The sequence below is a fragment of the Agelaius phoeniceus genome, chromosome 31 (assembly GCF_051311805.1).
Source record: "Agelaius phoeniceus isolate bAgePho1 chromosome 31, bAgePho1.hap1, whole genome shotgun sequence".
Classification (NCBI taxonomy): Eukaryota; Metazoa; Chordata; class Aves; order Passeriformes; family Icteridae; genus Agelaius; species Agelaius phoeniceus.
This window is the reverse complement of record NC_135295.1, coordinates 1,665,654-1,681,652: the sequence shown is the minus strand read 5'-3', so window position 1 is coordinate 1,681,652 and position 15,999 is coordinate 1,665,654. Positions and strand designations below refer to the sequence as shown.

General features: G+C 65.8%; 1 protein-coding gene across 1 annotated transcript; it reads right to left on the bottom strand.

Moving 5' to 3' along the window:
* Positions 1-349: 349 nt before the first annotated feature.
* DENND4B (DENN domain containing 4B) lies at positions 350-15,495 on the bottom strand. Its single transcript, XM_077192061.1, has 27 exons — positions 15,404-15,495; positions 14,112-14,421; positions 13,208-13,460; positions 13,063-13,132; positions 12,328-12,497; positions 11,630-11,871; positions 11,482-11,548; positions 11,060-11,118; positions 10,835-10,979; positions 10,185-10,360; positions 10,000-10,100; positions 9,218-9,433; positions 8,765-8,910; positions 7,461-7,600; positions 7,266-7,389; positions 6,802-7,008; positions 5,783-5,911; positions 5,555-5,703; positions 4,498-5,038; positions 4,286-4,411; positions 3,933-4,108; positions 3,248-3,383; positions 2,665-2,898; positions 2,328-2,427; positions 1,557-1,722; positions 1,397-1,461; positions 350-1,106 (listed from the first exon to the last, which is right to left on the bottom strand). The coding sequence occupies exons 2-27, from the start codon at positions 14,405-14,407 to the stop codon at positions 961-963; spliced, it is 4,380 nt and encodes a 1,459-aa protein (XP_077048176.1). The 5' UTR covers positions 14,408-14,421; positions 15,404-15,495; the 3' UTR covers positions 350-960.
* Between the last annotated feature and the right edge of the window lie 504 nt (positions 15,496-15,999).

Genomic DNA, 15,999 nt, shown 5'->3' with positions numbered 1-15,999 from the left:
ACTTCTCCCCCGGCGCGCCGGGGAGTTTTGTCCCCTCCCAGCCACCGTACCCGCCCCGGGCCCAGCACCGGCCTGGTTCTGCCGCACGTGGCGCCTCTGCGAGGCCGCGGTGGCTCCGGGGAGGAGATCCCGGCTTTGGGGACACCGGGCAGAGCCCACCAATGCCCGGCGGGGCCGCAGCGCGCGGGGCTCGGCGGCCGCGAGGCCTCATGGCCCGTGCCCGGATCCAAGATGGCGGCCTGAGGGCAGCGCCAGGGTCCAAGATGGCGGATCCGGCCTCACTCCCCTCAGGGGGGTTCCGCACCCTAAAACCCCCCTGGTAAATAAAAATTATCCTGGAGACAGCGAGGAAAATACCGCAGCAGCTTTTATTTACAGGCCCCTGGGGCGGGGGCTGCTATTGCACAGTGCGAGGGGAGGGGGCGGCCCCGAACCCCCCCCCAGTGGCCACCGAACCCCCCAATGGCCCCAAATCCCCCCGGGGGGCACAAACCCAAAGCCCCCCCAGCTGCCCTGCCACCCCCAAACCCCCCCGGGACAGAAATGAGGAGGGGGAACCCCCCCAGAGCCGCCCCTGCCTGTCCCACCCGCGCTCTCACTCTGGGGGAGGCTGAATAAATAAATAAAAATATATTAACACTGACTTATAAAACCCGTCGTGAGCCTGGGGTGCCGGGGGTCCTTTCTCCCCACCCTGGAGCATTTGAGGGCGGTCCTGGGGGGGTCCCTTCTGCCTCCTGGAGTATTTGTGGGGTTCCTGGGGGTCCTTTCCCCACCTTGAAAGATTTGAGGGTGGTCCTGGGGGTCCCTGGAGTATTTGAGGAGGGTCCTGGGGGGGGCGGTCCCTTCCCCATCTCGCCCCCCACACACACACTTTGGGGGTGCCCGGGGGGGCTCGTTCCCATCTCCTCCTGGGGGGTTCCCGGGGTTCCCTGTGCCGGTGTCGGTCCCGGGGGTCTCTCAGCACTCGGGGGGCGCCCCGAAACACCGGCGGCACTCGGAGGCTCTGGCGCTCGGGGGCTGCGCCCGCCGCCGCCGCAGCTCATCCCGGCCCGGGGCCCCGCCCAGCTTGGCCAGCGCCGAACGGTACCGGCGGTCAAAGGCGGCTGGGGGGGACACGCGGGGGTCAGCACGGACACCCCCGGACCCCCGTGTACCCCCCGGACACACCCTGAGCACCCCATAGCCCTCCAAGCACCCCAGACCCACCGTGTCCCTCTGTGCCACCCCCATGTCCCCCTCAAGCCCTCAACACCCCTCAGGTGCCCCCTTAGCCCCCCATGTCCCTCTGAGCCCCCCTACACCAACCGTGTCACCCCAAACACACCCTGAGCCCCCCATGTCCCTCTGTGCCACCCCCCATGTCCCCCCAATGTCACCCCCGTGCCCCCCGTACCGATGTCCGTGTGCTCCCGGCCCAGCGCCGCCAGCGTCAGGAACAGCAGCTCCCGATAAATGCTCCTGCAGGAGGGGACAGGGAGGGGGGATTTGGGGGATTTTGGGGGAATTTGGGGGGGGGGGGGGGGGAGGTTTGGAATTTGGGGGTGTGTCCATACCTGTGCAGGGTGCGGGGGGCTTTGGGGTCCGCCAGGGTCTCCAGGAAGAGCCCAATGGCTTTGTGCACCTCATTGAGCCCCACGTGGCTCAGCAGGGCCTCCAGGAAGGGCAGCGAGAACTGGGGGGCCGGGGGGCCCCAGGGGTGCAGCCGGGGGGGGATGTTACCTGAGGGACCCCAAAACGTGACCCCAGTGTCCCCAAATCCCCTGAGATGTTACCTGAGGGACCCCAAAACATGACCCCAGTGTCCCCAAATTCCCTGAGATGTTACCTGGGGGACCCCAAAACGTGACCCCAAATCCCCTGGGATATTACCTGGGGGACCCCAAAATGTGACCCCAGTGTCCCCAAATCGCCTGGGATGTCACCTCGGGGACCCCAAAGGTGAGCCCAGTGTCCCTAAGGTGTCCCCGATTCCCCTCTTTGCTCTTGGCCATTCCCCTCCTCCTTCCATCCCCCTGTTTACCCCATCCCCACATCTCCCAATCCCATATACCCATTCCAACATCCCCAATCCCATATCTCCAATCCCACACCCCCAATCCCATATCCCCAATCCATATCCCCATTCCCATATCCCCATACCCCAAATCCAATCCCCCAACCCCAAATCCCATATCCCCATCCCCATATCCCCAATCCCACACCCCAAATCCAATCCTCCAATCCCACCCCCCAAATCCCACACCCCAATCCCATATCCCACACCCCCAATCCCATATCTCAATCTCCCCATTCCCATATCCCCCAATCCCAGTCCCTGCTCTCACTGTGCAGCCTCCAGATGACGTAGAGGGGGGGGCAGCTCTCGGGGTCGGGGCTCAGCACATCCCACAGGAGCCTCACACGGACACGGGAGGGCTCGGGGGGCTGCACGATGGGGGGGGGGGGGGTCAGGACCACCAAGGACCCCCCCCAGAGCCCCCCAAACCCCCCAAACCCAGCTGAGGGTGGTGGGGGCCGTGCTGGGAACCCAGCAGGGCTGCGGGACAGGGTTGGGGGATTCAGGACAGGTTGGGTGGGTTCAGCACCACCAAGGACCCCCCCAGACACCCCGAGAGCCCCACCAGAGCCCCCCCAGAACTCCCCAGAGCCCCCCAAACGCACCTGTGGGTCCGGGGGCGCATGCTGGGAGCCCAGCAGCAGCAGGGGCAGCTGGCTGGGCAGTGCCAGGCGCTGGAAGAACCAGAGCAGGTTCCAGTAGATGATGGGGTGTTTGTCCACCAGCTCGGGCCGCGCCAGCAGCTCCCCGCCCTCGTTCTCCACCAGGCTCTCGAGCTCCTTGCGCAGCACCAGGGGGCTCAGGTAGGCAAAGGCCACGCGCTCCCGGCGCCACGGGGGCTGCAGGGGGGGACACACGATGGGGACACCCGCATTGGGAGGGGGGGACACAATGGGGACACCCGGATTGGGAGGGGGGGACAACCTCTGCCCATCCCTGGAACACCCCGGGACCTGGGAGCACCCCCTGTCCAGACCCGGGAATGGGGATCCCCAAATTAGAGGGGAGGGACCCCCTAGAAGCACCAGGACCTGAGAATTTGGGGGGGACACACTTGGGACCCCCTGCCCAGCCCAGAACCACCAAAGCACCCCCAGTGACCCCAAATCCCAGCTGGGACTGTCCCAACCCCAATTTCAGGGATGAGGGACCCCCCCCCCCCCCCACCATTCCCAGTTCCCCCAGTACCGGGGTCTCAGCACAGCCGTTGCACAGCCCAGGGGTCCCGGGGGTCCCGGGGGTCTCGGGGGTCCCATCCAGCTCCAGGCAGCGCCGGCGGTCACTGAGCACCGGCCCCTGCGGGGAGGGGGGCACCGGGGGGGGGCTGCGGGACAGACAGGGGGGTCAGAGTAATGGGGGGCACCGGGGAACCCCCAAAGGGTGAATGGATGGATGGATGGATGGATGGATGGATGGATGGATGGATGGATGGATGGATGGATGGATGATGGATGGGTGATGGATGGATGGATGGATGGATGGATGGATGGATGGATGGATGGATGATGGATGATGGATGGATGGATGATGGATGATGGATGGATGATGGATGGGTGATGGATGGATGATGGATGGGTGATGGATGATGGATGGATGATGGATGATGGATGGATGGATGGATGGATGGATGGATGGATGGATGATGGATGGATGGATGGATGATGGATGGATGGATGATGGATGATGGATGGATGGATGGATGATGGATGGATGATGGATGGATCCATGGATGGATGGATGGATGGATGATGGATGGATGATGGATGATGGATGGATGGGGGGAATGGTGGGGAGCAAAGAGGGGTGTTGGGGACACCTTGGGGACATGGGGAGGGCAGTGGGGGTCCCTAGGGGGGGTCCCCGGGGGTGGCACCTGGGGGGCCGCCGGAGGTCACGGATCTCGATGCTCAGGAAGGGCACGAAGGAGCGGGAGCAGAAGGGGCACGAGGTGTTGAGGTTGGAGTCGTCCGAGGTCCAGCCGGCCATGAGCTCCTCATCGAACACGAGCGCGGCACAGCCCGGGCAGCGCGAGCAGCTGGAGAGCAGCACCTGCAGGCACGGCTCACTCTGACCCCAAAGGCAGCTGTGCCCCCCAAACCTGGGCTCTGCCCCCCAAACCTGAGCTCTGCCCCCCCAAACCTCAGCTCTGACCCCCAGACCCCAGATCTGTCCCCCAAACCTCGGCTGTGCCCCCCAAATCTCATCTCTGCCCCCCCCATTTCCCACCTCCAGGCCGGGGGGCTCCGTCCCCGCCCCCCCGTCCGTGCAGGGCTCCCCTGAGGCTTTGGGGGCGCCGCTGCTGCCCCCCGAGGCATCGGACAGGTCCAGTTCACTGCCCAGGGACACCGAGCTCTGCGGAGAGACGGGGGACACACGGGGGTCAGGGGGGGCGGCCGGACAGACGGACGGACAGACAGCTGGACAGACAGACACGGTACCTCGGAGGCCGTGGACTCGGGGCGCTCCCGGGGCCGCAGCAGGGTCCCGGCGGGGCTGCGCCGTGAGGTGGGGGGGTCCCCGTCCCGCTGCTCCGACCCCCGGCGACCCCCGGGCTCCCGAGGGGGCTCCGAGGGGCGCGGGGGCGGGGGGCGCTTACCGGGGGACAGCAGCTGCTGCAGCTTGGCCGCCAAGCCCCGGCGCGGGGTCACCCCCCCGGGACCCCCACCCCCGGCACCACCGGGACCCGCCCCCCCGGGCCCCTCGTCGCCGCCGCTGTCGTCGGTGGCGATGTCCGAGAGGCTCCCGTCGGCCGAACCGGGGGGGGCCCGCGGGCGGTGGGGAGGGGGCGGCGGGGTGGGGGTCACCGGGAGCAGGGGGGGCTCCCCGGGCCCCTCCCGGGCCGCCCCCGCCTCGGTGCGGGCGGGGAAACTGAGGCTGCCGCTCTTGACGAGCCGCGGGGCCGGCACCGGGTCCCGGAGGCTCCGGCCCGCCCAGGTGGTCTGGCGGTGCAGGGGGGGGCGCGGGGCGGGGGGGGGCACGGTCACCTGGGGGGGGGGACAGAACAGAGGGGTCAGGGACAGCAGATCCCATCCATGGGGGGGACAGTGACCTGGGGGGGACACAAGGGGGTGTCCATGACCCCCATAACACCCCCCTGCCCCAGGGGGGTGACAAGAGGGGGACAGGGGACAATCACTGGGGTCTCCCCTATGCCCTGGAGATGCTCAGAGGGGCTCGATCAGGGGGTGTGAGTGTGAGTGGGTGGGCTGGGGGGGGGCTCAGTCACCTGGGGGGGACAAGGGGGTGTTAACAACCCCCATAACACCCCCCCAACACAGGGAGGTGACAGGAGGGGACAGGGGACAATCACTGGGGTCTCCCCCATGCCCTGGAGATGCTCAGAGGGGCTCGATCACCCACAGGGGGCCCAGGTGTGGTGAGTGTGGTGCCACCCCCGCTCTGTCCCCCCCGTGCCCTCACCAGGGGGATCTCAGTCACCTGAGGGGGCCCAGGGGGTGTGAGTGTGGTGCCACCCCCTCTGTCCCCCCCGTGCCCTCACCAGGGGGGTCTCCAGCCGCTCTCTGGCGCTGCCTCTGCCTCAGGGGCTGCCGGAACTGCGCCGCCCCCAGCACCACGTTCCGCAGCTTGGCCCAGCGCAGGCGCCCCCCCTGTGTCCCCGCCGGCCATTTGCTCTCCAGCACCGCCTGCCGAGGGGGCACAGGGGGGGTTAGGGGTGGCCAGGGGACCCCCAGGACCCCCCCCAGGGCGTCCCCTCCGTGTCACCTTGTTGTAGTAGCCGTAGGTGACGGTGTTGGGGACGATGCCGGCGCGCTTCATCTCCAGCAGGACGCGCACGGACAGCACGGGCTCGCCGTACTGCCCGCACAGCTGCATCAGGATGCGGTAGCACACCTGGGGGGCACCTCCCCGTCAGCCTGGGGGGCACCCCGGGCACCCCTCCGGCCTCAGAATGCCACAGAGCCCCAGCAGCACAAGCTGTGCCAATCCCCAGCTGGACACCAATGCCCAGGACTCCTCAGACACCGCCCTGGGCAGCCCTTCCAAAGCCTGAGCAGTTTCTTCAGGAGGGATTTTCCCAAATATCCACCCCGAGGCCCCCCTGGCCCAGCTCTCATCCTGTCCCTGTTCCCTGGGAGCAGAGCCTGAGCCCCCTGGCTGTCCCCTCCTGTCAGGAGCTGTGCAGAGCCACAAGGGCCCCCCTGAGCCTCCTTTGCTCCAGGCTGAGCCCCTTCCCAGCTCCTTCAGGGGTTCTCCATTCCCTTCTCCTGCTGCTCCAGCCCCTTCCCCATCTCTGGATGTGCTCCAGCCCCTCCATGTCCCTCCTGGCCTGAGAACTGGACACAGCCCTGGACACTGGACCCAGCACTGGACACCGGACCCAGCACTGGACACTGGCCACAGTTTCCCGTTTCCCTCACCCTCCAGCCCCACTGACCCCAGCAGTGCCACCCCAGACAGGAGGGGACAGGAGTAGGACCTGACCCATCCCCTGGCTGTCCCCTCCTGTCAGGAGCTGTGCAGAGCCACAAAGTCCTCTCAGAGCCGCCTTTTCTCCCTTTCCAGCTCCCTCACACGTTCTCCATTCCCGTCTCCAGCTGCTCCAGCCCCTCCAAGTCCCTCCTGGCCTGAGAACTGGACCCAGCCCTGGACACTGGACCCAGCCCTGGACACCAACCACAGTTTCTCATTTCCCTCACCCTCCAGCCCCACTGACCCCATCAGTGCCACCCCACAGCAGCTGCCCCTTTTTCCTGCAGGTTCTGGGGCAGGACCTGACCCACCTCGTCGGGCAGCACCACCTTGTGCTGCTCCATCTTGCGCAGCACGTCATAGGCCAGCTGCAGCGCCCGCAGCTTGGCAGGGGCAGCGCGCACCTGCGTGGGCAGGTACAGGAACCAGAGGCCGTAGCAGTGCCCCAGCAGGCACCGTGCCCACAGCTCAGGCACCGCCGACGACTTCTGGGCCACCCGCTGGGCCACCTTCATCTCCTGGGGACACCAGGGGACAGTCAGGGAATGGGAGCTGAGCCCTCAGTGCCGTGCCCAGCTGGGCACCTGGCCAGGTGGCACAGCTCGGGGGCACCTGTGTGAGTGTTGTGCCATCTCACAGGTGGCACAGCTCACAGGGACACTTAGCCAGGTGTTGTCCCACCTGCCCAGGTGTCACAGCCCACTGGGACACTTAGCCAGGTGCTGTCCCACCTGCCCAGGTGTCCCAGCAGCCGTGCCCAGGTGCTGTCCCTCACCTGCTTGGTGCGCCGTGGCGCGGGGCTGCTCGGGGCGCTGCTCCTGGCCTGGCACAGCTGAGCCACCAGAGGGTCCCGGGGGGGCTCCAGCAGCTCCGGGCGCAGCGTGGGGAACCCGTCATACCTGGGTGTGGGGGGCGCAGGTGAGGGGGGTTTGGGGAGGGGGAGACCCAGCGAGGGGCCCGGGGGTCTCACCTGTAGCGCGCGGGGGGCTCGGCCCCGTCGGGCCCCGCCGGCTGCTCCGGGGGGGTGATGAACACCGTGTGCTCCCCACCACGGGGGTCGTCCAGCTCCATCAGGGGCGTGTCCTCGGGCTTCTCCAGGTCCACCTGCACCTGGAGGGGCGGCAGGGTCAGCAGGGGGACGGAGGGGACACAGGGACACACGAAGGGGACACAGGGATGAGGAACTCAAGGCAGGGAGTGAGGGACACACAAGGGACACGCAGAGGGGACACAGAGGGGACACAGGGACACACCTTGTTGACACAGCTGTTGAAGAACTCAAGGCAGGGAGCAAGGGACACACAAGGGACATGCAGAGGGGACACAGGGACAGACCTTGTTGACACAGGTGTCAAAGAATTCAAGGCAGGGAGCAAGGGACACAGAGGGGACACACAAGGGACACAGAGGGGGGACAGGGACACAAGGACACACCTTGTTGACGCAGGTGCCGAAGAACTCAAGGCAGGGAGCAAGGGACACACAAGGGATACAGAGGGGACACAGGGACAGACCTTGTTGACGCAGGTGTCGAAGAACTCAAGGCAGGGAGTGAAGGACACATGAGGGACATGCAGAGGGGACACAGAGGGGACACAGGGACACACCTTTTTGACGCAGGTGTCGAAGAACTCAAGGCAGGGAGCAAGGGACACACAAGGGACACACAAGGGACACAGAGGGGACACAGGGACACAGGGACAGACCTTGTCGACGCAGGTGTCGAAGAACTCGAGGCAGGGAGCAAGGGACACAGAGGGGACACACAAGGGACACAGAGGGGGGACACAGGGACACAGGGACACACCTTGTTGACGCAGGTGCCGAAGAACTCAAGGCAGGGAGCAAGGGACACACAAGGGATACAGAGGGGACACAGGGACAGACCTTGTCGACGCAGGTGTCGAAGAACTCAAGGCAGGGAGTGAAGGACACATGAGGGACATGCAGAGGGGACACAGAGGGGACACAGGGACAGACCTTGTCAACAGAGGTGTCGAAGAACTTGAGGCAGGGAGCAAGGGACACACAAGGGACACACAAGGGACACAGAGGGGACACAGAGGGGACACAGGGACAGACCTTGTCGACGCAGGTGTCGAAGAACTCAAGGCAGGGAGTGAAGGACACATGAGGGACATGCAGAGGGGACACAGAGGGGACACAGGGACACACCTTTTTGACGCAGGTGTCGAAGAACTCAAGGCAGGGAGCAAGGGACACACAAGGGACACACAAGGGACACAGAGGGGACACAGGGACACAGGGACAGACCTTGTCGACGCAGGTGTCGAAGAACTCGAGGCAGGGCTCGCGGTCGCTGGCGAAGGAGCAGTCCTCGATGAACTGCGTGAAGAGCTGCGTGCGCAGCAGCTGCCCATAGAAACGCTGGTACGCCCGCTCGCGGGAGCGCAGGAACCCTGGGGACACAAAGGGGACACGAAGGGAGCATTGGGGTGGCATGGGATCAGTGGGATGGGATGGGATGTAGAGGATGGAATGGGATGCACAGGATGGGATCAATGGGATGGGATGGGAACGGGAATGGGATGGGATCAATGGGATGTACAGGATGGAATGGGATGGGATGCACAGGATGGGATCGGGAATGGGATGGGATCAATAGGATGGGATGGGATGGAATGGGACGGGACGAAGATGAGCAGGAACCAGCCGGACAGGGCAGCACAGAACTCGCAAGGACACCCCACCATGTCCCCTGCTCACCCTGGAGCGCGAAGAGGCTGCCAGCGTCGCGGCCGGCCGGGGCAGGCGCGGGCGCGATGGGCCGCAGGAAGGAGCGGTACCCGCGCAGGGCACAGGCCATGAAGCGCAGGAAGGCCGCCCGGGCCTCCAGCTCCAGCTGCGCCCGCCGCGCCCCCGCCGCCTCCGCGTCGCTCAGAACCAGCTCCGGGGGCTCCTCCTCGCCCGGCGCGCTCAGCACTGCGGGGACACGACGGGACAGGGTCAGTGCTGGGGACAGGGATGGGACAGGGTCAGTGCTGGGGACAGGAATGGGACAGTGTTGGTACTGGGGACAGGACGGGACAGGGTCAGTGCTGGGGACAGGGATGGGACAGGGTCGGTACCAGGGACACAACGGGACAGGGTCAGTGCTGGGAAGAGGGATGGGACAGCGTCAGTACTGGGGACAGGATTGGGACAGTGTTGGCACCGGGGACAGGGATGGGACAGTGTTGGCACCGGGGACACCCGGCCAGACAGGACACAGTCAGCACCAGGGACACTCAGCTGGACAAGTCTCCTATGGCTGCAAAGCCCCGGGGATGGGGTCAGTTGGGAAGCAATGCCCAGGGAATGAGGGAGTGAAGCCACAGCTCTGATCCTGCTTGGGAAATGCTCCCAGGCAGGGGGGGAATTCAGGGTGGCTTCTGACCCCAGGGGGTCCCTCTCAGTTTGGGCAGTTCCATGATAACAGCAGAGCTGGGGGATGTGATGACCCCCAGATCCCCCAGACCCCCCAGGCCAGCCCCAGGCCCCCCACTCACGCTCATCCAGCTGCTGGGACAGGCTGTGCAGCGAGGCCAGCAGCACCTTGCAGGGCCGGCGGGGCAGCGCGCGGGGCGACAGCAGCTTCCGCTCCTCGCTCCTGGGGACATAGGCACGAGGGCAGGGCGGGACCCCCGGGACCCCCTGGGACCCCCTACCCGCCCCCAGCCCTGGGGACACTCACTGGAAAATGGTGTTGGTGTCCAGGTCGACGAAGATGACGTCGCGGGGGGGCTCGTAGAGGTCGAAGTAGCTGGAGTGGATGCCTACAATGAAGGGCACGGGGGCACACAGCACGTCAGCCAGCGCCAGCGGGCACAGCGGGATGTAGGGGCACTGCCAGCGCAGGGGGAAGATCATCTGGGGACAGGACGAGGGTGGTCAGCGCCGCAGGGCCCCCGCCAGGCGGGATGGGGGGCCCGGCGCCGCGGGGTGGGGTCTCCAGAGCCGTGGGACCGGGATCACCAATGGCATGGGAGCGGGATGCCCAGTCCTGTGGGATCAGGGTCCCCAGCAGCACAAAATGGGGATCCCCAGCACTGTGGCAGGGAGATCTCCATGGCACATCCCCAGCACTATGGGATCAGTGCTCCCAACACCATAGGACAGGAATCCCCAGTGCTGAGGGACGGCAATCCCAGTGCCACAGGTCCCCAGCACTGAGGGACATCAATCCCAGCACTGAGGGACAGCAATCCCAGTGCTGAGGGGTGGCAATCCCCAGTGCCACAGGTCCCCAGCGCTGTGGGACCAGGATCCCCAGCACAGCAGGTCCCCAGCCCCATGGTGGCACGTCCCCTCAGTGTCCCTGCAGTGTCCCCTGCGGTCACTCACCGCCACCAGGGCTTCACCCACGCTGGTCAGGACATCGGGGCGCAGGGAGTGGATGAGCAGCTTCTGCTCGGTGAGGACGGCCACCAGCAGCGCCACCGCGTTGTCGGGGCCCAGGTTCTGCAGCAGCGTCAGGAAACTGGCCCCGCTGAGGGTGGGGACATCACCTGGTCACCCACAGCGCCCTCCCCACCTGTCCCCCCTCCCAACAGCACCCCCCAGTCCTACCTGAGGGGCAGCGGGGAGGACACGGGCCGGCACAGCAGCAGGCTGTCATAGGGGGACATCTGCAGGGACACACGGACGTGGTGGTGGGGGACACAGGGACACACTGAGCTGGGATGGGATGGGCTGGGATGGGAAGGGAACAATGGGATGGGATGGGAACAATGGGATGGGATGGGATGGGATGGGGTGGGATGGGGTGGGATGGGATGGGATGGGATGGGATGGGATGGGAAGGGATGGGAACAATGGATGGGATGGGATGGAATGGGAAGGGATGGGATGGGATGGGATGGGATGGGATGGGATGGGATGGGATGGGATGGGATGGGATGGGATGGGATGGGATGGGATGGGATGGGATGGGATGGGATGGGGTGGGGTGGGGTGGGGTGGGACGGTCACCCCCTCCCCAGGTGACTCACCTGGACCAGGATCCGCGGGCGCTGCGGGGACGGGAAGGGCACGTTGTGCATGAAGTGGGAGATGTGCCTGCGGGCGGAGCGGCCCCGTCAGCGCGGGGGTGGCCGCGGGCCCCCGTCCCCCCCGGAGCCCCCCCCGGACCCCGCTCACGTCTCCAGGGGCAGCACGTGGGGGCCCGAGATGGAGTAGCGGTAGATGAACATGAGGAACTTGCGGAAGACGTCGAAGAAGGGCCAGTGGGACAGCACGCAGATGCTCTTGCGGGTGTGCAGCGAGCGCCCGGGCACCGGCCGCCGGTCCACCACGCTGAGCAGCCCCAGGCGCAGCGCCTGCGCCTCCGACAGCCGCTCCCGGGGAAACGCCTCGTGGAACTGGATGGCGGCGCCGTACACCTGCGGGGCACCCCGGGCTGTCAGGGCACCCCTGGCACTGCAATCCTGGGCCCACAAGGGATGGGAACCCCTGGCACTGGGATCCTGGGCCCATGAGGGATGGGAACCCCTGGCACTGGGATCCTGGGCCCACGAGGGATGGGAACCCCTGGCACTGCGATCCTGGGCCCACAGCGCCAGGAAGCTCTGGCACCAGGATCCCTGTCCCATGAGGGATGGGCACCCCTGCACTGGGGATCCCAGGCCCATGAGGGATGGGAACCCCTGGCACTGGAATCCTGGTCCCACAGCCCTGGGAACACCTGGCACAAGGATCCCAGTCCCACAAGGGATGAGAACCCCTGGCACTGGGATCCCGGTCCCACGAGGCTGTGGGTGCTGTGGGCACCCAACCCCTCCCATGGCACTGGGGACCCCCATCCCACCCACCCCCCCGAGCCCCCTGTCCTGCCGTGCCTTGTCCCCCGAGGCGCCGGTGAGGACGAAGGTGGAGAAGACGGGCAGGGGGTACTTGGTGCCCACGGGCCAGCTCTCGATGGTGGCCCCCATGGGCAGGCAGAACACGGGCACCGACTCGGGCAGAGGGAAGGACTCACTGTCCTGCTCGGGGTAGCGGCTCAGCAGCCCTGCACGGACACACGGACAGCCGGACACGTGGACACCAGACACCGGATCAGCGCCCCAGGTCATCTCACCCACCCCAGTGAGGAGAGGGCAGCCGGGTGTGCGCCCATAGCTCCACAAAATCACCCCCCAAAACTTTCCCCCAACAGGAAACAAAACTGCCCCCAACCCCAGTAAGGGACCCCACTGTCACCCCAGTAAGGGACCCCATTGTCACCCCAGTAAGAGACTCCACTGTCACCCCAGTAAGGGACCCCAGTGTCACCCCAGTAAGGGACACCACACTTCCCAGTAAGGAACCCCATTGTCCCCCCTCCCCAGAAAGTGACTCCAGTCCCAAAAGCCTGGCAAGGCCCCCCCAGGGGTGCTGGGGCAGCTGAAGGGCCCCACCTTGTGCTCCCCAAACCCCCCTGAGGAGACCCAGGGGCTCCTGCGCCTCCCCAAGATCAACCCCACACCGGCTGGAGGAGGTTAATCAACACAAAATAAAATAATAAAATAATTGTGACAATAAACAACTCTGGCTCCCCCTGCGAGGCCCCAAAACCCCCAGCCCCAGGTCCCCACCTGCCTCGTAGACCAGCGTGTTGTCCTTGGCCACGGCGATCTTGTAGCACAGGAACAACGCGGGGCCCCACTGCAAGGAGGGATTTGGGGCTCAGCACGGGCTGGGCAGCACCAGAGCGATGAGAGGGACCCCCCCCAAACGCACCATGCTGGTGTTGAGGTTCTTGTCCACGCGGCAGAAGGTGTGGGGGGTGCTCTCTCCCTTGCTGGGCATCACCAGGCAGATGTCGGTGACCCCCAGCGTGTGGTGGCCGGGGGGCTCGGCCGCGCGCCGGAACGTCAGGAACGTGCGCTGGTGGCCCGGGGAGCCCGAGGCCAGGTTGGCAGAGCGGCTGTACGGGGTCGTGTCCAGGATCTGGTACCCCGGCTTGGGCCGGTCCTTGCCCTCATAGTGCACCCTGAGGGGGTGGGAGTGTCACAGAACGGGGTTTTATGAAAAATCCTTTCCTTGGGGTTGTTTCTGCTGAGAAGCTGAGAGGCCTCAGGAACAAAATGTAACCAATGGGTGTCTGCTGCTGTGGGATGCAACAGGTGGGTCTGGGATTGGTCTTGTGGGGTTGTTTTAATTAATGGCCAATCACAGTCCAGCTGTTTTGACTGTCTCAGTCAGTTCAAGCCTCTGTTATCATTCTTTTTCTATTCTCAGCTAGCTGTCCGAAGAAATCCCTTTTTCTATCTTTTTTAATATATATTATTATCTTTTTTAATATAATATATATCATATTTATTTTAATATATATTATTATCTTTTTTAATATAATATATATCATAAAATAATAAATCAAGCCTTCTGAAACATAAAATCAACATTCTCGTCTCTTCCCTCATCCTAAGACCCCCGTGAACACCACCACAACGAGAGGAGTGAGGGGAACCCCAGGAGCTGCCAGCAGCACCTCTGGGGTCTTTCCCAGCTTCCCAAACTCTTCCCCCTCTGGGTTCTTTCCCAGCTTCCCAAACTCTTCCCCCTCTGGGTTCTTTCCCAGCTTCCCAAACTCTTCCCCGGGGCTGCTGTGACCCAGAGCAGGACTCGGGCGCCCCCCACTCACCCCAGCTCGATCAGGGGGGGTTTGTCCCGCCCTCGTTTGTAGCACAGGAACATCTGGGGGTTGTTGAGCAGCCCCGCGTTGAGGTCCACGGGGTGGCCGGACGTGCTGGTCTCGATGCAGGTGAAGCCCTGGGGCACCTCCTCGCCCTGCGAGCGGATGATCACGGCCACGTCCGTGATGGGCTCCCCGGGCCGCGCCGGCCGCGGCTGCTGCTCCTCCTCCAGCGCCCGCGACCCCTCCGCCAGCCCGGCCACCACGAAATAATCCACGAGCTGCGGGGGCTTCTCGTCCGACATGGCTGTCACAGCATCTGCGGGGACACGGCCGATGATGCCGCCACCCCCGCCGGCGACGGGAAGGGAAGGGAAGGGAGGAGTTTTCCGGTCACGCCGCGGGACACGGGGACCCCCCAGAGCCTCCAGCCACCCCCGAGCATGGGCAGATCCCCTCGGGAGTGGCCGGAGAGAGGACGGAACCCCCACCCCGAGGCACCCCCGGTTCGCTTTGGGGACCCGCTCCCTTCTGTGCCCCCTCGCTGTCCCCAGCGCCGCCGGGCCCCAGCAGCACACCCGGTCCCCCAAAGTCCCCCCGGTCCCCGGAGCCCCTCCGCTGTCCCCGTCCCCAAAGTCCCCCCGGTCCCCGGAGTCCCCCCGGTGTCCCCAGACCCCCTCGGTGCCCGCGGCACCCCCGGTTTGCCCACGGGGAGCGGCGGAGCCGGAGAACGGGGGCAGCAGGAAAGGGGAAGGAAGCGGCACCAGGCCCGGGCCGCGCACGTCACCCCGGCCCCGCCACACCGGGGGGGCCACACAGCCGCGACCCCACCGCGGACACCCCCAGGGGCAGCGGGGTGGCACCGTGACCCCGGGAGGGCAGCCCCGGTACGGAGGTCGCGGTCGCTGCACCGAGGGGTGCCAGCGGTGACACCCCCTCAGACGGGCGGCGACAGCCCCGGGGACAGTGACAGGGACAGCGACAGCCCTGCCTGGGGGTCACCTCCTGCCGAGGGCCTGCGGGGGTCCCCCATCCCTGTGTCCCTCCCCGTGACCCCCCGGAGGATCCTCTGTCCCCGTGTCCCTCCCGGTGGCGCCTCCGGAGGGTTCCCCATCCCCGTGGCCGCCCCGGTGGCCCCCTCGGCGGGGTCCGCATCCCCGTGTCCCCCCTCCCGGTGACTCCCCCACATGCGGCCCCGGTCCTTCCCCGAGCCCAGACCCGGCCCTGCAGCCCCTGCAGCCCCCGCGGGACCCCCGGCCCGGCCCCTCCCGGGTGTGTCCCCCCCCCACACCTCCCGGTACCTGCGGGCCGGGCCGGGCCGGGCCGGGGCCGCGTCTTTGGGCTCCGCTGGGCCGCGACCGCGCGCCCGCCCGGCGCCCGCCCGCCACGGCGCCCCCTGGCGGCGCGGAGGACTCGCGGGACCGACCGGGGGACACCGCCCCCCGCCCCAAAAACTCAGAACCCCCAAAAAATCCTCAGAAAATCCTCAGAACCCCCTCCCCAAAATCCTCAGAAACATCCCGAAAATCCTCAGAACCCCTCCCCAAAATCCTCAGAACCCCCTCCCCAAAATCCTCAAAAACATCCCGAAAATCCTCAGAACCCCTCCCCAAAATCCTCAGAACCCCCTCCCCAAAATCCTCAGAGCCCTCTCCCCAGAATCCTCAGAACCCCCCCAGAATCCTCAGAACCCCACATCCCCAAAATCCTCAGAATCCCTCCCCAAAATCCTCAGAATCCCTCCCCAAAATCCTCAGAACCACCCCAAAATCCTCAGAACCCCCTTCCCCAAAATCCTCAGAAAATCCTCAGAGCCCCCTCCCCAAAATCCTCAGAACCCCGTCTCCCAAATCCCACAGAAACTGGGGGGGGGGGGGGGGGTCTGAACCCCCCCTTT

What these genes read in the sequence shown, in the direction of transcription:
- DENND4B (XM_077192061.1), bottom strand. Translation starts at nt 14,407, where the DNA reads ATGTCGGACGAGAAGCCCCCGCAGCTCGTGGATTATTTCGTGGTGGCC. An exon ending in ACGGCTGTGCTGAGACCCCG is followed by an intron (nt 2,899 to 3,247) that starts GTACTGGGGGAA and finishes CCCCCCCTGCAG; the next exon opens with CCCCCGTGGCGCCGGGAGCG. An exon ending in CGTCATCTGGAGGCTGCACA is followed by an intron (nt 1,723 to 2,327) that starts GTGAGAGCAGGG and finishes GGGGTCCCTCAG; the next exon opens with GTAACATCCCCCCCCGGCTG.